The sequence below is a fragment of the Phacochoerus africanus genome, chromosome 11, assembly GCF_016906955.1.
Source record: "Phacochoerus africanus isolate WHEZ1 chromosome 11, ROS_Pafr_v1, whole genome shotgun sequence".
In the NCBI taxonomy this organism is placed as follows: Eukaryota; Metazoa; Chordata; class Mammalia; order Artiodactyla; family Suidae; genus Phacochoerus; species Phacochoerus africanus.
In genome coordinates, this window is record NC_062554.1 from 50,976,319 (window position 1) to 50,998,874 (window position 22,556).

General features: G+C 35.5%; 2 protein-coding genes across 2 annotated transcripts; both read right to left on the reverse strand.

Moving 5' to 3' along the window:
• Positions 1–9,381: 9,381 nt before the first annotated feature.
• Positions 9,382–10,302, reverse strand: LOC125111029 (olfactory receptor 8B3-like). Its single transcript, XM_047752787.1, has one exon. The coding sequence runs from the start codon at positions 10,300–10,302 to the stop codon at positions 9,382–9,384; it is 921 nt and encodes a 306-aa protein (XP_047608743.1).
• A 7,728-nt stretch (positions 10,303–18,030) lies between these two features.
• Positions 18,031–18,972, reverse strand: LOC125111106 (olfactory receptor 8B3-like). The gene has a single exon (XM_047752926.1). It carries the CDS (start codon positions 18,961–18,963, stop codon positions 18,031–18,033), a length of 933 nt encoding a protein of 310 aa, XP_047608882.1. The 5' UTR covers positions 18,964–18,972.
• Positions 18,973–22,556: the final 3,584 nt, after the last annotated feature.

Sequence of the window (22,556 nt, forward strand, 5' to 3'; positions counted from 1 at the left end):
GGGTTCCCTCTGCCTTAGTGTTCCCCTCCCCAACCCATGGTGTAGTGTTCCCCCACCTGTGGCACTGCTCCTTAGCCCCGTGGCTGTCTCCACACCACCAACCCCAGTCCTCTCTCTGGGACTGACCTCTGGAGCCTAAGTCTCAGTACCCAGCCCCCACCCAAGCATCTCAGGCTGTGGTGTCCAGGCCAGTGGTTCAGATGATCTATGCATCTCTCACTCTGCTTTGCCTTCCTCACTCCAGCTGCTGCACTTTTTTTCAGGACTTTTGAGGCCCCCCGGCTTGGCTGATCTTTCCATCAGTTAGGTAGCTTCCCAGGATGTGGGTTCCTTTTCTCCTTCACAGCTCCCTCTCAGGAATACTAGTCCCATCCTGATTACTTTTCTCTCTCTTTTTCTTTTTTTCTTTTGTTCTACCCAGTTATATCAAGAGTTTCTTGCCCTTTTTGGATTTTTACATTCTTCTGCCAGAATTCAGTTGGTATTCTGTGTGAGTCATTTTACATGCAGATATGTTTTTTCATGTGTTTGTGGGAGAAGGTGAGCATGACGTCTTACTCTTCCACCATCTTGCTCTGCCCCCTATGATGAGAATTCTTAATATCCAATACAGAAGAATGAGTGCCCCACTTTTCATTTTCTTCATCATCTCCTAAAATCACTGCAAAGATCTAAAAAAGGAAGTTCTGGAGCATGATAACTTGCCTCTTATAGCTCTAGAACCTGCGGGATTAAATTAGTGAAATAGTAAATCAAAACTTTAGCACTGTCCATACTTGTGGATTTCACATCTGCAAAGAAGTGTTGTAGCAAAATGGGTAAAAGAGAGAGGGTGGACCCATCAAGTTATACTGAGTTTACATCTGGACATTAAATTCCTTAATGGTGAGACTGTAGACAATCATATAACCTCTCTAATCCTTGAATATTTTTATATACTTATAACTAGGAATATCTATAAAATGAGGATAGTAAAAGAACTATCTCTTAGGGATGAAATGGGGATTAAATGAGTTAAGTCAAACAAAGTATTTGGAATGTACCTGACATATAATAAGAGCCTGAGAAGTTTGGATATTGCTCGTACCACTCCGAATCCATATTCCTTATATCAGGGTTTCTCAATGTGGAAATACTGACATTTTGGATGAGATAAGTCTTTGTTGTGAGGCTGTTCTGTGTTTTATAAGATAGATCACATATGAGTCCACTAAACAAATCTCAACATATGTTAGAGGATGGAACTTATGGTAAGTATTTTTCCAATCACAATAGCATGTAACTAAAATCAATTACAGAAAGAAAAATGAAAAAAAGCATAAACACTTAGATACTAAACAAAATGTTACTGTAAAAGTAATTGGTCAATGAAGAAATCAAAGTAAATCACAAAATACCACTAAACAAATGAATATGGAAACACAACAGTCCACAAAACAAGGGTTGTAGCAAAAGCAGTGCTAAAAGGGATGTTTAAGTGATATAAACCTTCCTCAATAAATGAAAAAAAATATCAAATAAACAACTTAGCCTACCACCTAAAAGACATAAAAGGAGAAAACACATTGTCCAAAGCTGGCATCAAGAAGGAAATTAAATTCAGAGAGAAAGTAAATAAAATAGAGATAGAAAATATAATAGAAAAGATCAAGGGGAAAAAAAACAGCTATTTTTTGAAAATATAAACACAAATGATAAACCATTAGCCAGTCTCACCAAAAAGAATATATCAAAAATTCAAATACATAAATATGAAAAGAAAGAAGAAGAAATAACAACTGATACCACAGAGATATAAAAAAAAAATCCTAAGAGAATATTATGAACAGTTATATGGCAACAAACTGAACAACCTAAAAGAAATGCACTAATTTCCAGAAACATAAATCCTGCCAAGACAGAATCAAGAAGAAACAGACAATCTGAAATGACCAATCACTATTAAAGAAATTGAATTTGTAATAAAAAAACCTAACAAAAAAAAGGAAAAATTCCAGGACTTAAGAGCTTTCAGAGGAATACTACCAAAGATATGAAGAACTAATACCTATCCTTCTCAAACTATCACAAAAATTGAAGAGGAGAGAACATTCCTAAACTCACTATACAAGGCCACCATTACCCTGACACCAAAATCAGGGAAAGATATTCAAAAAAGGAAAGTTACAGGCCAATATCTCTAATGAATATTGATGTAAAAATCTTCAACAAAATATTAGGAAATTGAATCCAACAATATAGAAAGTGATCCACAGTCACAAGGATGGCTCAACATTCACAACTCAATGTGATAAAACACATTAACAAAAGGCATAATAAAAACCACATAGTCATCTCAATAGATACAGAAAAAGTATTTGACAAAACTCAACATCCTGTCTTGATAAAAAAAAATATACACAGTAAAGTGGGTATAGAGGGAACATAACTCAATCTTAAGCCATTTACAACAAATCCACATCTAACATCATACTCAATGGTGGAAAGTTGAAAGCCTTTCCTCTAAAATCAGGAACAAGACAAAGATGCAACTTCTATATAACATAGCACTGGAAGTCCTACCCACTGCAATCTGACAAGAAAAATAAATAAAAAATGTCTAAAATGGAAGAAGAGAAGTAAAATTGTCATTATCTGCAGGTGACATGATACTTTATACAGAAAACCCTAGGAGGTCCCCTTGTGGCTCAGTGAGTTATTAATCTAACTAGTAAACATGGGGATGCAGGTTCAATCCCTGGATTCACTCGGTGGGTTAAGGATACATGGTTGCCATGAGCCATGGTGTAGGTCTCAGATGTGGCTCAGATCCTATGTTGTGTAGTCTGGTAGCTACATCTCCAATTTTACCCCTAGCCTGGGAACTTCCATATGCTGCAGGTGTGTCCCTAAACAGCAATAAAAAAAAAAACCACTAAAGTCTCCATGCCAAAACTATTAGAACTAACACTGGAATTCAGCATTGCTCCAGGATATAACATTAATACACAGAAATCTGTTGTGTTCCCATACACTAATAATGAAGTATCAGAAAAAGAAAGTAAGAAACAAATAGCATTTAAAATACCTTCAAAAAGAATAAAATACATAGGAATAAACTTAACCAAAAAGGTGAAACACATATAATGTGCAAACTATGCAACACTGATAAAGGAAGTGGAACATGATATGAAGAAATCTAATGACATTCTGTGTTCTTGAATACGAAGAATTAATATTGTTAAAATGACCATACTACTCAAAGCAATCTATAGATTTAAAGCAATCCATATCAAATACCCATGACATTTTTCACAGAACTAGAATAATCCTGAAATTCATATGGAACCACAATTGGCAAATAAATATTGAGGAAAAAAACAATCAAAACAAAAAGAAGCTGGACATATCACATGCCCAGACTTCAGAGTATACTACAAAGCTATAGTAATCAAAACAGCATGGTACTGACACACACACACACACACACACACACACACACACACACACAAAACAGACACAAAGATCAATGGAACAGAATAGAGAGCCCAGAAAAAAACCCAACACTTATGCTCAATTAATCTACAACAGAGGAGGCAAGAATATACAATGGAGAAAAGACAATCTGTTCAACAAACAATGCTGGGAAAATGAAACAGCTACATATAAAATAGTAGGATGTTAACATTTCCTGAACATATGCAAAAAAAACTCGAAATGGATTAAAGACTTAAATGTAAGACATAAAACCATAAAACCCCTAGAAGAAAGCATAGGCAGAATGCTTTGACATAAATGGCAGCAATTTTTTTGCATCTAACTCTTAAGGCTAATGAATTAAAAACAAACATAAACAACTGGGACCTAATTAAACCTAAAAGCTTTTCCAAAGCAATGAAAATCATTAACAAAATGAAAAGATAATATACTGAATGGCGGAAAATATTTACAAATGATTTGATCAATATGGGGTTAATATCCAATCTACATAAACATCATACAACTCAACATCAAACAGGCAAACAAACAACAACAAACAACCTGATTTCAAAATGGGCAGAAAAACCGAACAGACATTTTTCCAAAGAAGACACATGAACAAATTCCCAATATCACTCATCATCAGAGAAATGCAGGTGATACAACTTACATCTGTCAGAATGGCTATCACCAAAAGTCTACAAATAACAAATACTGGAGAGGATGCAGAGAAAAGAGAACCCTTGTATACTGTGGAAATGTAAATTGGTGCAGCCAGTATGGAAAAGAATACGAACTCTTCAAAAAACTAAAAATAGATATAAGCTATGAATCAGCACTTCAATTATTGTGGGCATATCTGGTAAAAATATGAAAACACTCATTTAAAAAGATACATGCACCCCAATGTTCACAGAAGCACTATTTACAATTGCCAAGATACAGAAGTAATGCAAATGCCCATCAACAGATGAATGGAAAAAGATATGGTAGATAGATAGATAGATAGATAAATAGACAGATAGGAAGACAGTTGAATATTACTTGGCAATAAAAAGACTGAAATTCTGTCATTTGCAACAACATGAATGGACCTAGGGAACATTATGTTTAGTGAAATAATTCAAAGAAAGACAAATACATATGTTATCATTTATAGATGGAATCAAAAATAAATCAAATGAATGTATATGCAAAACAGAAACAGGCTCACAGATATAGAGAATAAACTACTTATTAAGAAAAAGGAGAGGGAAGGGGTAGGAGCAAGTATGTGTATGGGACTAAGAAATACAAACTACTACTTATAAATAATAAGCAACAAGCATATATTGTGTAGTACAGAGAATTATAGCCATTACCTTTTAATAACTTGTAATGGAAGATAGTCTGTAAAAATAATAATTATGCTATACATCCAAAACTAATATAATATTATAAATCAACTATACACCAATAAAAAGAGGGGGAAGAATGTATATTCTGATTTTTTTGGATGTAATGTCCTAAAAATGTTGATTAAGTCTAACTTTTCTGTTGTGCCATTTAAGATCTCTGTTGCCTTACTGATTTTCTGTCTAGAGGATCTGTCCATTGATATGAGTGGGATGTTAAAGTCTCCTACTATGATTGTATTCCCAATAATTTCTCCTTTAATGTCTGTTAGTATTTGCTGGAGGTATCTGGGTGCTCCTATATTAGGGGCATATATATCGATGATTGAAATATCCTCTTCTTGGAAGTATCCTTTTACCATTAAATAGCATTCTTATTTGTCTTTATGTACATCCTTCATTGTAAAGTCTATTTTGTCTGATATGAGTACTGCAACTCCTGCTTTCCTGTCTTATCCATTTGCATGAAATATCTTTTCCCATCCCCTCAATCTGTATGTGTCCCTTGCCCTAAGGCAAACTCATGGAAGAGAACACAGGCAAAACATTCTTTGAAATAAACCTTACAAGTGCTTTCTCAGGTCAGTCTCCCAAAGCAACAGAAGTAAAAGCAAAAATAAACCAGTGGGATCTGATCAAACTGAAAAGCTTTTGCATAGCAAAGGAAACCAAAAAGACAACTTACAGAATGGGAGAGAATAATTTCAAATGATACAACTAACAAGGGCTTAATCGCTAGAATACACAAGCAACTTATACAACTCAACAGCAAAAAAGCCAAAAATCCAATGGAAAAATGGGCAAAAAACCTGAATAGACATTTCTCCAAGGAAGACACACAGATGGCCAACAAGCACATGAAAAGATGCTCAACATCACTGATTACTAGAGAAATGCAAATCAAAACTACCATGAGATACCACCTCACACCAGTCAGAATGGCCATCATTAATAAGTGCACAAATAACAAATGCTGGAGCGGGTGTGGAGAAAAGGGAGCCCTCCTGCACTGCTGGTGGGAATGTAAGCTGGTGCAACCACTATGGAGAACAGTATGGAGGTATCTTAGAAAACTACACATAGAATTACCACATGACCCCGCAATCCCCACTCTTGGACATAGATCCAGACAAAACTTTCCTTGAAAGACACATGCACCCGCATGTACACTGCAGCATTATTCACAATAGCCAAGACATGGAAACAACCCAAATGTCCATCGACAGATGATTGGATTAGGACTATGTGGTACATATACACAATGGAATACTGCTCAGCCATAAAAAAGAGCAAAGTAATGCCATTTGCAGCAACATGGATGGAATTAGAGACTCTCATACTGAATGAAGAAAGAAAGAGAAAGAAAAAAAACATATGATAGGCACTTATATCTGGAATCTAATACATGGGACAAAGGAAATTTTCCACAGAAAAGAAAATCATGGACTTGGAGAATAGACTTGTGGTTGCCAAGGTGGAGGAGGAAGGAGTGGGGTGGATGGAGTGCTTGGGGTTAATAGATGCAGACTATCGTGTTTGGAATGGTTTGGCAATGAGATCCTGCTGTGTATCACTGGGAACTATGTCTGGTCACTTATGATGGAGCATGATAATGTGAGAAAAAAAGAATGCATACATGTTTGTGTAACTGGGTCACCGTGCTGTACAGCAGAAAACTGAAAGAACACTGTAAACCAGCTATAATGGAAAAAAATAAAAATCATTATATAAAAAAAATTTAATAAAATAAAAATATGAAAAAAGAGGGGGCAAAATCTGGACAATGAAGCAAGGGAGGATACTAAAATTAGTTAAGGACTGTTTTCCTGACTAAACATCTAAGTGAGTGTAGCAAGTAAGGCACATTTTCATGTACTTATTGGACATCTACACATTTTCCCTTTGGATGTGTCTAATGAATCATTTGCCAATATATGAAATGATTTTTTTATCATTGAGATATATTTTAATTATTAAGTTTTTATATATTTTGGATATAATGCCTTTATCAAATCTAAGTATCACAAATATTCTTTGAGTCTATGGCTTGCCTTTGATTATTTTTTGATAAATATATGTTTTTCTTTGGGTTTTAGTGTTTCTAGATTATGCCTAAGAAATCTGTATCTACACCAACATACTTTCCTATGTTTTCTTTTAGAAGATGTATGTTTCAGTTTTGTGTCTCTTGTTTTGACCCATCTTAAATTAATTTTTGTGTATGGTGTTAAGTAACAATCAAGTTTAACAATTTTCTAATGAATAGTTAATATTTCCAACATCAGTTTCTTAGATTTTTCTTTCCCTATGTAATTGTTTTATTACTTGGTTGAAAGCCAATTAACTGTATAAGTGGGGATCTTTTACTGAATCTTCTATATTATCCATTACTTGTCTATTTTATAACAAACCTAAGTGGTCTTGATTATCTGAACATTACACTAAGCTTTAAAATCAGTAATGTAAGTCTTCTGTGTCATGTAGAGTTCTCCAAGAAGCAGATGCTAAGAAATAATTAGACCTGAAAAACATTTCTTGTAGTAAAATCTGTGCAGTATAAAATAGTAGGTAATAAGAGTCAGTGATAAAGTCCTTTGAATCCAGATGAAAGACTGACACTTAAAGGAGAGAGAGAAGTAAGGACTGGGTAGGGAAATTTCAGACCATTAGGCAGTTCTAAAAGGTCTCAGTAATAATGACAGGAAGTCCCTATACAAACATTGCCTATTAGGAGATACCTAATATATCACCATAAATTGCCTAGTTCCTGTATGACCCACCACGTTAAACCATTGGGTAAAGACATGCCAGAGTAAAAGTAAGCATGGACTCTACCTGAACAATATGAAGGATCCAAAGATGTATCAGCTATAGACTTTCAGTCAGCGATGTTCCCCATTGCTGGTTCTCTTGAAAGGGAGCAGAGCAACAAGTCTATGTGAGCTACAGTCCTTCCTCCCTCAAAATGAATTGCATCCTAAAGTTCTTCCTGATCTATTTATTTACTATGGTTTGTTATTTACCATTAATTTCATTAATTATTATTTATAACAATAAAATTTATTATTGTCATTATTCAAATGAGACAACACAATTCAACAAGTATTTCTTGTCCTCCAATAGCATTTTAAATATACAAATGGGAAAAGCACTGGAGAAATAGGGAAATTATAGGAAATAGCATCTACTAAATCTGTTTATTATCTTATTGATGAGATAAGGTGCTATGGTCAAACACTGAAATCCTAGCTCCCAAAGGTGATGATATTAGGAGGTGGGACCTTTAGGAGACACTTAAGAAAACAAAGCTGGAACCCTCATAATGAAATTAGTGCCTTATTAAAGACATTCAATAGAAATCAGTAGCCTCTTCCACCATGTGAACATAGAATGAGAAGGGGATGACCCAAAAAAGTACGCTCACCCATTCATCCTTGAACCCTGATCTTTTGGCTTTATACCTCTAGAACAATCAGAAATAAATTTCTGTTATTTATAAGGCACTGAGTCTGTGGTATTTTGTTACAACAGCCTGAAAAAACTGTGACACAGGTTTAAATAAGCTATAAAACATTGCCAGGAACATAGTTTATTGTCATTAATATAAACCTTTTTTCATGATAAAATCATATAAGTAATACAATGCCTAACATATTTCTATGAACTTTATGTTCAATATCTTTTTTTAAGTGATAAATAACAAACTCTGCTTAAGAACTATATACTCTTTTTCAAAATATTTGATGTCATTTTAGATAGTAATGAATGCAAGTTTTATAATAGACCAGTCAGCTCCCTGACTGGAATACTAAGGTTCATGTGCATTATTCCTTCAGTCATACTCTTAATACCATCTTTGGCAACAAAATGTGATGCTACATGTATTCCCCTCAATATTCAATGAACTAAGCTCATAGAGGGTCTCAAAAACAGGTGATGTGTGTAAAGGTTTTGCCAATCTCAAATGGAACAAGATAGGACAAAATATAAGAAGAAATTTTATAAGAAAAAATAGAACAAAAGAAAAAGTTCAGGGAATCTGATTATAATTTAAGCTAGACACTAGTATGTACTGAAGATGTTTTATTGAATCCTGTTGTCTATACCAGCAATAGTATGGACAATAATGAGAATGTTTCAATAGTATTTGGCATTTATATGTTCAGATGAGGAAGACATAATTTTACCTTTCTGTGATTTACGACTGACCGTATTTGCCAAGATTAGGAATAACCCAGAAGGCTGAAATATGAGAAAATAATTTTTTAAAAGGTTAGCATATTTGTTCCCTTCATAATCATGTTAGTTATTCTGCAAACTGACATGAGGTGCAAGAGATAGGAAAAAATGAGATAGATCAGCTATAAAGAAAAGGATAAGACAAGGCTATTTTATCAAACATGACACAATATGTAGGAGCAATATGGTGATAAAGATTCTTCTTGAAAAACACTGATAAAAAATAACTTAAAAACTAATTTCTTTACAATATTGATGCATCAAATTAGAATATGGTTCTCCACTGAATTTAAAATAGGGATTTTTTCAGCGTAACTTTGATATCCTTGTTCCTCAAACTGTAGATCAAAGGATTGAGCATGGGCACCACATTAGTATAGAAAACAGAAGAAACCTTTCCCTGCTCCATAGATCCAGGAGAAGAATATTTAAGATACATGAATGCTCCTGAACCAAAAAACAGTGAAAGAGCAATAATGTGGGAGCTACAAGTACTGAAGGCTTTCGATCTTCCTTGAGCAGATTTGATATGAAGAATGCTAGCGATGATGAAGATGTAAGAAATCAGAATGGTGAAACTCGGCACGGTGATATTAACACCCACGACAATGAGAACTACGACCTCATTGACATAAGTGCTGGTGCAAGAGAGTTGGAGCAGTGGGAGGATGTCACACAAGTAATGGCTGATGACGTTCACACTGCAGAAGGTTAGTCTAAGCATGCACCCTGTGTGGGCAGAGGCTCCAGCAAGTCCCATCACATATGCAGCCAAAGCGAGCACTGAACAGACCTGATGGGACATGGTGACCTTATACAGCAGCGGGTTACAGATGGCCACATAGCGATCATAGGCCATTGAGGTCAACATATAGCATTCGGAGATGACAAAAAACAGAAAGAAAAACAGCTGAGTCATGCACCCGACGTAGGAGATGATATTCCTCCTGGATACAAAGCTCATGAGCATCTTGGGCGTGAAAACAGAAGAGTAACAGAGATCAATGAAGGAAAGGTTGAAGAGGAAATAGTACATGGGGGTGTGGAGGTGAGCATGTAGACCAATAAGAATGATCAAGCTGAGGTTGCCCACCATGGTGACAATGTAGATCATTAGAAACAAGTAAAAGAGGGGTTGCTGGAGCTCTCGACGCTCTGTTAATCCAGCAAGAATAAACTCAGTCACTAAGGAGTCATTTCTAGCCAGCATGTTCAGCTTCAGATATCTGTGAGAACAGAAGAAAACCCCATTAATAGGGAACATAGCCTTACTGTCCTTACATGAGCTTTATGAGAAACAGATTCAGACTGGCAGAGATGACACAGTCCTTCTTTGCTTCATGGCGTCTGAAGGTACTGCTACCCACACCCCTCAACATTTTAATCACTGTCTTTTTCTGCACTAGTTGTATGTGATAAACAGCTGTTCTGTCTTTACTAGAAGATAAAGGCATGGGGTAGCTGGGTGACAAGCCTACCTGCGGATGGGCTTCAGCAGTGGGGTATAGCCGCATCACCCCATCCTATTCATCTGATCAGTCTCTTTTTATTTCCTACTCATGCTTTCCTCACCCTAACAGATATTTCAGTATCCTCACGATGACCTTCAAGAAAAAGAGGATTCCTATGGGGCAGAGACCATCCCAATATTCTGTTTTACAGAAGAGAGTTGCTAACACTCTATGGAATTTTCAGATACCTGGATACAGGTATCTCATGAAGTCAATAATTGCTAACAGGTATGGAGGAGAGCCTTGGTAGATTAAACTTTACACTTAACAGTCCATATTCTCCTCCTCCGTTCTATCCTAGCTGGAGAGAGGATGAATCAAGGAAGATGGATGTGCTTTCCTGGGTTTTGTAGAATGGTATGAAGTAAAAACATAATTAATCTGGGCACTGATTAAATTAGCTGTTAAGTTACTGAAAATATATAAAGCTCTATGCTTATTATGACCTGCAAACACACCTAGTACATTTAATATATTTCAACAAAAATGATTAGGGAAAAAACATCTTTTCCTCTGATGTTGCTATGTTCTGGATTTGTCACCTGGAACTGCTACATTTCTCCTATTCCCAGAATGAGGGTGAAGTCAACACAGAGGGTATGCTGAGACCAGTGCACACAGTAGAATCAGAGCTCCAGATTTTGGAGTTTCTTGTTATTCAATGTAAACATGTTTCCTCATTTCTAAACAACAGAGAGAGATTTAAAAAAATAAAAAAGAAATTTGGTTAACTCACTCTCATTCCGTTGAGGGAACACAGTGCTGAGAGAACTTCACGTGCGTTTCACCTCCACTGTCCTGGAGGCAGAACTGTCTTTGGAGATGTCAAAGTTGAGCAGACATGGTCACACAATCTTCTCCCTTTACTGGCAAAAGAATGATAGCATAGATAGCACAGTCTGAAGGTTCCAGGAATCAGTCTAAGGTTCAGATTAAACTTGTAGTTACAAATTTTATTGAGAGATAGTGAAGGGAAACCAGAGACTTGGCATCTGAGCCACCATATCATAGAGTAGCATGGCATTTGCTTAAGGCAAATTCTTTTATACCTGATTAGAAATTCATGTGTAGGCTTTCTCTAGGACTTTGCATCCAGATAAACTCTATAGGGAAGAAATGGGTGTCTTTGTTCTACCCTAATCATGACAGTAAATATCAGTTTGCCAACAGGGAATATATTACCCCCAGAGCACAGAGAAAGGATCTGCTCTGTACCTCATAAAGACTAAATAATTAATGTTCTGGGAAATTTCGCTATCACACTAGGTAACATATTAGTTGTAGCAAAGATTTATAAATATTTCAGTAAACGTTATTTATTTTGTTTTTTAAAATAGTTTGAGTAATTTTTGAGTATCATTGTTTATGAATATTTTACAGGCACATAAAAAAAGGATATTTTTAATTGTTCTTAGAGATTTTCATTTCAATCAAATGTCATTTGATATAATCACGACCCAATACTTCAGGAAAACTTACTTTGGGTTGTTCAGACTCAACATGTATTTGCTTTTAATAGATTAAAATAAAATCTATAAGAAAAAATCACTGTTCACAGGCTTCCATTTCAAGAAAATATGACTTTAGAATTTCTAGATATGTATTAACTTCTACTGTGCTTGTGAGAATACAGCTTATTTTGAAATGAGTATAGATTCACAGGGAGTTTCAAAAATAATGCAGAGTGCCTTGAATTCTATCCAGCTTCCTATCATGATGCCACCTTCAACAACTGTAGTATAACAGAAAAACCAGGAAATTTGCACTAGTACAATAATGGTAACAATATTTCAGGACCACAGATATTATTGAGATTTTCGCAGTTTTCCATGCACTGGTTTTTTTTGTTTGTTTGTTTGTTTTGTTTTGTTTTTTTATCCTTATGAGTATACTTTATTTGTCCTTGAAAAAAAAATACATCCAATGTACCTTTTAGAATGATTTATCAGGTGTTATTGTTATGGTGTTCAATATTGTTCAATACTGAACTACCATACTGATTACCACTCTCCACTCTGCTTTAGTTCTTTTTTTTTTATTTTCCCACTGTACAGCAAAGGGATCAAGTTATCCTTACATGTATACATTACAATTACATTTTTCCCCCCACCCTTTGTTCTGCTGCAACATGAGTATCTAGACCAAGTTCTCAATGCTACTCAGGAGGATCTCCCTGTATATCTATTCTAAGTTGTGTCTGATAAGCCCAAGCTCCTGATCCCTCCAACTCCTTCCCCCTCCACTGACTGTTTTTATCATGAGTGTCTGTGTCTGTGTGTCTATGAAATTTGATCACTTATATATGTTCATGTAACCACCACATATCTTCTGATAATGACTAACCCGTTTATCTCTATAGCCATTGGGAGGACAACAAATGATCATACAATATGTAATCTCTGAGATTGGTTTCTTCACTAGGCATGATGCCCTTAAGATTCAACACCATTGTTACATGAATCAGCAGTCTGTTACTTTCATTGCTGAGTAGCACTTTCATTTTTTACAATTTAAGTTTATTCCACCATCTATAGAAATTTAGATACTGCTATATTCTTGTAGGAATACAAAATTAAATCTGTTTTATTTCTGGAACCTGACCATGGCAGAGGCTAAAAAAGCAGCTGAAACTGGTTTTTATTTGGAATTCTCTTCAAATAAATCTGAATCAGGGGTTCTCAATCTTTATTCTCCAAAAGTAAGAGTGAGACATTCAGATTTTTAGTAGGTTGTAAAATCAGTAAAAGACAAGGGGAAAGCAAGGCATGTCCCAGCATTACTCTTATGTGAAATTATATAACATCTTCATTATTAGTCATAAGCAAATTAGGAAAAGGCATTTGGTTAAAACAGAATTTCTATTATCTACAATTTACTATGATTCATTCAACCCCAGGACACATGACAGAGTTTCAGAACTGCAAATAAATACCCCTGCAACAATCATATTTCCCATCTAGAGTAGTGTTTATATAAATTTAGGGGTATTTTTCTTTATTCTTACAATGTACAGCCAAATAAGTAAATGACACCATCAGAGAAAGAAGTTATAAATAAACAAAAGAGGAAGCCTACAATGAAACCTCTGGTGCTAAAATCAGAAATAACATGATTTATTAAATATATCTTAAGTCACACAGATACAGAGATACTATAAGTAGGTAGACAAACAGATAGATAGCTTTAGATGCTGATGAAAGAAATCAAAGATGACAGAGATAGAAATATATACTATGATATTGGATTAGGAGAATCAATATTGACAAAATGAGTATAACACCCAAGGAAATCCACAGATTCAACTCAATCTCTATTAAACTACCAACATTGATTTCCACATAACTAGAAAAAAAATTATTTGTATAGAGATACAAAAGATCCCAAAGCCAAAGTAATCATAAGTGAGAAAAATGGAACTAGAGGAATCAGACTCCCTCATTTCAGACTATACTACAAAACTATAGTCATCAAAACAGCATGGTACTATTAAAAAAAAAACAGAAATATAGATCAATGGAACAGGATAGAAAGCCCAAAAATAAACCCAAGAGTCTGTGTTCAACTAATCTATGACAAAGGAGGCAAGAATATATACAGTGGAGAAAAGAAAGTAACTTCAATACATGGTGCTGGGAAAACCAGACAGCTACATGTAAAAGAATGAAATTAGAACTCTCTAACACCATACACAAAAATAAATTCAAAGTAGATTAAATACCTAAATATAAGACTGGAGAGTATAAAAATCTTGGAAGAAAATACAGGCAGAATACTCTCTAACAATCACCACAGCAGTACTTTCTCAGATTTACCTCCTAGAGTAATAAAAATAAAAATAAACAAATGGGATACAAATAAACTTAAAAGTTTTTGCAGAGCAAAGGAAACTATAAACAAAACAAAAAGACAACATACAGAATGGGAGAAAATCTTTGCCAATGAAGTGATCAACAAGGAATAAATCTCCAATATATACAAAAAAATTATACAGCTTTACAACTCAATCAAAAAATGGGTAGAATATCCAAACAGACATTTCTCCAAGAAGATAGGCAGATGACCAAAAGCAGGAAAAGATTTTCAACATCACTAATTATTAGAGAAATGCAAATCAAAACTACCATGAGGTATCACCTCACACAAGTCAGAATGGCCATCATCAAAAAGTCTATAAACGCTGAAAAAAACAGATTCACACTGCTAGACACCTTAAACTAACACAACATTGCAAATCAACTTACTCAAATACAATTTGATTTTTAAAAATTAAATTTTGAAAAAGGAAAACAAAAAAATTGGAGTAATATGTAAAGTGTTGAAATAAAAAATTATATCACCAACCTCAAATTCTATAGTCAATAAAATTATCCTTCAAATAGAAACTGAAATAGTTGTTTTATTAGACAAACAAAATCTGAGAGAATTTATTGCCAGTCAGACTAGACTAATAAAAATATTAAATGAAATACTTCAGGCAAAAGCAAAATAATACAGGTAAGAAGACTGAATTGGCATGAAGAAAAATGAGCATCAGGGAAGGAATAAATGGAGGTTAAATAAAATATTTTCTTTTCCTTTGTCTTAATTCTTCTGAAATATAGCTGTATTTAAAATAATAATAGTAACAATACATTAGTAGTTACAACATGGAACAATAGAGTGAATAAGAGCCATGTTACAATGGACAGGAAGAAAGAAGCAGAAATATTCTAAGGTAACATCACTACACATAAACTGGTATAGTGTTATTTAAGGTGGGTTGAGATTAATTTAAAATGTATTTTAAACTATAGGGAAGCCAGTGGAATGTTTTAAAAAGAAGTACAATTGGTATGCTAAGGGAGGAGGAAAAAATATAATATAAAATGCTTAATGAATCCTGAAGAATAAGAAAAGGGAAGAATAAGAAAAAGGAAGAAAATATGAAAAAGAAATAAAAATCATGCACACTAGCAGATAGCAGTTATATGTATAATAGACATTAATCTAATTATATTTGTAATCTATTTTAAATGTGAATGGTCTAGATAGGTCAGTAAAAAGACATATTTTCAAAGTGGATAATGAAACAAGCCCCAGTTCCATAATGTCTATAAGAAATTCATTTTAAAAATAAAGCTTAGGAAAAAGCAAAAGGATCAAGAAGTACATACCATGACAACACTCAAAAGACAGCTAGAGTCACTGTATTAATTTCAGAAATCAGACATAAGAACAAGGAAGCTTACCAGGAACATTTAATCTTGATTTAATTAGAGATGATACAGAAGGATAAGGATCAAGCAGGCAGAAAAATCAATAAGGATAATTAATAGTACCCAAATAGCAAATCAACTTGTTCTAATTGAAACCAATAACACTGGGAGATGGAACAGCATCCAACAGCAGCAGATACACATTGTTCTCAAGCTCATGGAACAGGGAATGGGTTTCTATCTCTCCTAACTCAGTGCTGATGAAAAGAGAGATGTGGATGCCTGGGGTCAGCTAAGAACAAGGGAAAGGGCAGGCAGCTTGCTGAAGCCCACACAGCCCTGAGCTGGCTTCTCCTGAGGTTTCCCACCAGAAGGGAAGGAGAGGAGTGGACCATGCTTCCTACATACTGGACTTTCCAATACTTGTTCTAAAATCTGAATTCTGGTAAAAATTTCCTCAGAAAGCATTAACTCTGCACAAATGTAAACATATTTAAAATATAGAAACATGCATTTCCTGAAATCTTGATGAATATTATTTTTGATCAACTTAAAATTCAAAGTCAATTAAGAAGATTCAAATAGAGAGATTAGTCTTTCAGTAAAATAAGTTTGATAAGTATAACTTTTGACTATCAAATTTGATAATAACTGTATTGAGACTTAAATGATAGGTTTCTAGCATAAATTCCAACTCTTTTAAAAAATATTTCATAGCATTTAGTAAATACTTCTTTTAAAAAATATTTCATAGCATTTAGTAAATACATTTAGTAAATATGGATTAGTATATTTCATGCATTTAGTAAAGATTTGTGTGTTACTTTCTAGGGCTACCATAACAAAATATCAGAGTACATGGCATAAAGAACAGAAACTTTTTTTTTTCACTGCCCTGGAAGCATTCAGTCCAAGATGAAGGTATTGGTAGGTTTGATTTTTCCTTGGCTTGCAGATGGCAACCCTCTCCCTATGTCTTCATGTGCTCTTTCTTCTGTATGAACACACTCAGGCTCCAGCAAAAGCCCATTTTCCTCTTAGCTGAAATGTCTCCTCCTCAGAAAAGCTTTTCCCAAACACCCAGTCTCTATTAACCACACAGTGGTTACTGTCTCATGGCTTTGATTTAAGGCTCTGCATAGCATTCTTCTGCTCTATGCATATGGCTCCCTTCATTTACTCACCTCTGTCTCCTCCTCCTGCCCACTTGCATCCCAGCTCCACCTTCCCATAGATAATTAGCCCTTTTAGGGCACAGACATGGTCTGTCTTCTTCACCATTGTATCTCTGATGTCTAAAAACAGATTCTAATACAGCACAAGTGCTCAATTTCTATTTGCTGATTAAATAAACCATATCATTTGAACCACATAACTGTGGGGACAAAGGGGAAAATGAAAACACTAAGTGAAAATGCTGACTGACAATGAATTAGAGTTCTTAAAGTCTGTTTGAGGAAAGGACAAAAACTTTTATTCCTCTGCTCATAAAAGTTCTTCTCAATGAAGACAGCATGTCCTATCACCCACATTTCCTGCCCTAAAGTCCCAAGAAGTAAAACCCAATGCCACTTCCTTTATTCCTGACTGACCTAAATGGTCATCTTCCTTTCCTGTCCTTAGCAAATAAAATCAGAAGAAAATCTCCCTTTACTACATTCCCTTGATACTCAAGTGAGGAGAGATTAGAGACCACTGGTGAGGGGGCACTTCCCTATACTTCTCACTTAGAGAAATAAAGGAAATCTCCCAGACAAAAGCCCCTCTAGCACTCTAAAGACCACCCTCAGTTCTCAAACTCCATAGCCTTTAAATAGCTGTTTACTAAACAAGTGAATAAATGACTGAATGCAAAGCCCACCAAAGTCCACATCTCCATGACAAAACTTCACCCAGAATTCAAGACATGCCTCAGTCAAAAGTCTTACAACCTTATCATTCCTGGATTCATCACCACTCAACCTTTTTTACTTAAAGCCTTATAACATCTGCAATTAAGCTCAAGAATGACAGAATGAACTACATTCCCTCCTTTCTATGAAAGAATAAAGGGCTGATCCTCCTCTTCCTTATGGTTTTCTTAGGTAGTGATTATGTAATTACATTAATTCACCCTATTATTTAAATCATTTACATTTTTTGTTTGTGTGCATTTCTTACTACTATCTCCATAGCTTTATATGTTTTTTGCTGTTTCGAGGATTTGGTGTCAATAACTAACACAGATTCCATTTAGGAGATCACTCTTTTCCTCAAAGTCTTACTCAGTGCAATTTGGACATCTTTGTTCCTCAAACTGTAGATAAAAGGATTCATCATTGGCCCCACAATGGTGTAAAAAACTGTGGAAACTTTCTCCTCATCCAAAGACCCAGCAGGAAAAGGCTTAAGGTACATGAATGCTGATGACCCAAAGAAAAGAGAAACCACAGTTATGTGGGAGCTGCAGGTACTGAAGGCTTTGGACCTGCCCTCTGTAGAGCGAATGCGAAGGACATTGGAGAGGATCAAGGTATAAGAAATGCAGATGGTGAGACTGGGCACTATGAGACTGATGCCCACTACAATGAAGACCACCAGCTCATTGATGTAGGTGCTTGTGCAGGAAAGCTGGAGGAGAGGAGGTATGTCACACATATAATGGTTGATGATGTTGCCATCACAGAAGCTGAGTCTCAGCATGCACCCAGTGTGGGCCACAGCACCCACCAGCCCCATCATATATGCACCCATCGTCAGCATGAGGCAGACCTGATGGGACATGGACACCTTGTACAGAAGGGGCTTACAGATGGCCACATATCGGTCATAGGCCATTGATGTCAAAATAAAGCACTCATCAATAACAAAGAAGGAAAAGAAATAGAGCTGAGCCATGCACTCTGCATGAGAGATGATGTTCCAGTTTACAAAAGTCATCAGCATTTTAGGGGTGATGACAGAGGAGTAGCAGAGATCAACGAAGGAAAGGTTGAAGAGAAAGTAGTACATGGGAGTGTGAAGGTGAGGGTTCAGACCAATCAGAATAATCAAGCCGACGTTCCCCACCATAGTGACCACATAGGTTCCCAAGAAAATGAAAAAGAGAGGCAGCTGGAGTTCTGGCTGTTGTGTTAAACCCAGCAGGATAAACTCAGTCACTGAGGAGACATTCCCTGAGGCCATTCTTCCCTAGGAAACATCTGTGGGAATAGGACAAAGGGTAACATTAAAATGAGTGCCCAACTCTCCTCACCCATCCCCAGTATAAGATTCAAACCCAGAATGCAAGAATGGACCCAAGCCCACCCTTCTGTGTGCCTTTGTTTTCTCCTTAGTATGAAGGCTGAGGGAATTGTTAAAGATGTGTATCAAAAACTCTAATGGGCAAGTTCTGTAGGGATAAGATACAGTAACCCTGTGACCACTCATGACTATAGCATCTCTGCTCCACTTCAGCTGGGACAGTCTACCAGGCCCACCTAGTGATCAATGGTTATCTCAACATACAGAAAATAGGTCATTTCAGGGAATCCTTGCCTTCCACAGACAAGGTTTGGAAACAGTATAACAGGAGAGATAAAATTCAACACTCACCCTTTTACATGAGACTTTAATCTTGCTGAGTTAACAGCTCAGAGAGAGTAATTCCCATCCCACTTGAATGTCTGACAGAGGACTTCCACAGGCTCTCAAAAAGGTCCTAATGTCTCTGTCTGCTGAAAGCAGCACAGACTCAGAAAACTCAGATTTGAGTCACTATTGGAAGGTATCAAATGCCAAAATCAAGGTCAGCTCACCTCATTAACTCTTCTCCACTGTTTACACAAAGGAGCAATCGACTCCGATGAATCTTAGGGGTAAACAACCCAAAACAATGTTTTCTGTTACTGTTTTTGTTTTAAGTGAGTTTTGTACAGCTGCAGCTCCAATTCAATCCCTAGCCTGAGAACTTCCATATACCCTAGGTGTGGCTGTTAAAAAAAAAAAAAAAAGAGAGCGAGAAAGAAAGAGAGAAACTGGAGTCAAGTGAACTGCAATAAAAATAGTTAATGAATGATTAAAACACCCTGAATAAACACTGCTACTGTGAGTAATTCCAAAAAACAAATACATGCAAGAGACACTGACAAGAAAGATTCATCAGAACTAGGTGCTTGGTTAAATTACTGTGTTACTAAAAACAATGCAGAAAGAATGGAAATATTTATAAACATTATGCATTCAGTTTTGAGCACAGTGATCTTGAGTTGCCAGCTGGACCACCAAGTAGAAGTATACAACCTAAATAAGGCTAAATAATGTTCAAGAGGAAGAGCAGAATCTGAGAATAAGATTTGGGGACCATTTCCACAGAAGTGAAAGCCATGGAATCAGGTGAATTCAGTGACAGAGCTGAAAAGAAAGAGTAGAAAGGCAAGGAAAATATTGGGGAAATCCCTGCTATGGGTTTTACACATACTTGACAATGCAATCATTACTAAAATGAGTCACATTTATTTTTCTCAGACCCCTAAAGATCACAAGGGGATGAAAAATCCCTCTGGGAAAATGTGACATGTATCCCACAAAGTAGTCACTATTGGGCTGGGCCGTGATGAGGACCTTGGAGATTCATTAAAATGTGTGTTTTCTATGGAAATGTTACGAACTCTTATTCAGGAGATGCAAGAACCAAAAAACACTCCTTCCAAGTTTACATTACATCAAATCACACTGCAAGAAAAGCTTATGGCAAGATACTGGGCTAAAATTAAAGGTCATTCTTTCACCTTTAATACAATCCATGTAAATACAGGCAGAGAATGAGTATAGAGATACTCTGAGCTTATTCTTAACATTGCAAAACTATCTCATTACCCTTCTTTCTTCCATCTACATGATGGTCACAGTAGCCTAATTTAGTTATAATAAGATATGTCAAGTGGTTATCCTTTTACCTAGAGATTAGCATACCAAGTGAACTAAGTCAGACAGAGAAAAACAAATATCATATGATACCACTTACATGTGGAAACTAAAAAAGTTATACAAATGAACTTATTTACAAAACAGAAACAGACCCCTAGACTCCAAAAGCAAACTTATGGTTATCAAAGGGAAAGGAGGAGGGAAGGGAATAATTAGGAGTCTGGGGTTAACATATACATACTACTATATATAAATAGATAATCAACAAACACCTACTATATAGCACAAGGAACTCTACTCGATATTCTGTAATAACCTACATGGTAAAAAACATCTGAAGAAGAATGGATATATACATCAGGAACATAATGTATAAATAAATGACTTTGCTGTACATATGAAAACACAACATTGTAAATCAAACATACTCAATATAAAATAAAAATTTAATTTTAAAAAATGGTTAACCTTTTAACTGAAGTATACCATTGTCTCTTTTGCTAATTCCTGACACCTTTTTAAGCAACTCAAGCCCAGTATGTTCTAACTTGTCATAGTCAGTGGTAATTTAAGTTTTATTCTATACTATATTATAAAGATGCAGAAAATGAAAACATTTTTTACCTAGATAGGACTTTAATTTTGAGCTATGTTGCTACAAACATCCAGAAACATGGATAATATATATTTAAATGTAAATATATAACTGAGGTACTAAAAAGAAAATTAAATCTGCAAGTGCCAGGAAGGAAATGGGAATGCAGAATCTAATTCAGTAGATTTGGGGGGAGGGGGGTCCTAGATATTGTATTTCTAATTAATTCCCAGGTAATGCTGAAGCTACTGTTCAGATGATGACCACACTTTGAATAGAAAAACCTTTTCATGACAAAAAAAATATTTTACTTGTGGATGTACCCCTCACCTTTTTAAGAACATCTTGTTTGCTTCTAGCTTTTCACAATCATAAATAAGGCTGTTATAAACATTTACATGAAGGTTTTTGTATGGACATAAAATTTCAAATCAATTGAGTAAATACCTAGAAACATGACTGTTGGGTTGTAATGTAAGACCATGTTTACTTTCCTTAAGAAATTGCTAACCTTCCAACATGGTTGTACCAGTTTGAATTCTCAGCAACAGTAAATGAGAGGAGTTCCCATTGTGGCATGGTGGAAATGAATCTGAATAGCAGCCTTGACTATGCAGGTTTGATCCCTGTGCTTGCTCAGTGGGTTAAGGGACTGATGTTGCCATGAGCTGTGGTGTAGGCTGCAGATGCAGCTTGGATCCCTTGTTGCTGTGGCTATGACACAGACCAGCAGCTGCAGCTCTGATTAGGCCCCTAGCCTGGGAACCTCAATATGCGCGGGTGCAGCCCTAAAAAGGAAAAAAGAAAAAAACAATGAATGAGAGAGTTCCTGTTGTATCACATCCTCATTAGCATTTGATAATGTCAATTTTTCATTCGAATAGGTATGTTGTAGTAGCTTTTTGTTACTCTGATCTGAAATTCCCAAAAAACAAATAAGGTTAAGCAACTTTCAAATGCTTATTTTTCACATGCATATCTTTCTAGGTGCAGTATTTGTTCAGATTTTTGGCTCGTTCTTTTATTAAGCTATTTGTTTATTGTGCAGTCTTAGAATTCTTCATATATTGTAGATGCAAGTCCTTTCTCACTTATGCATTTTGCAAACATTTTCTCCAATTCTGTGGATTGCTTTTAGTTTTCTTAACATATTATATAGAGCAGAAGTTTTTAATTTTGATTTTGAGAAAGTTCATCATATCACCTTTTTTCTTTCAAAAATCATGCTTTTATATTGCAACTAAAAACATATCACCAAACCCAGATTCTTCTA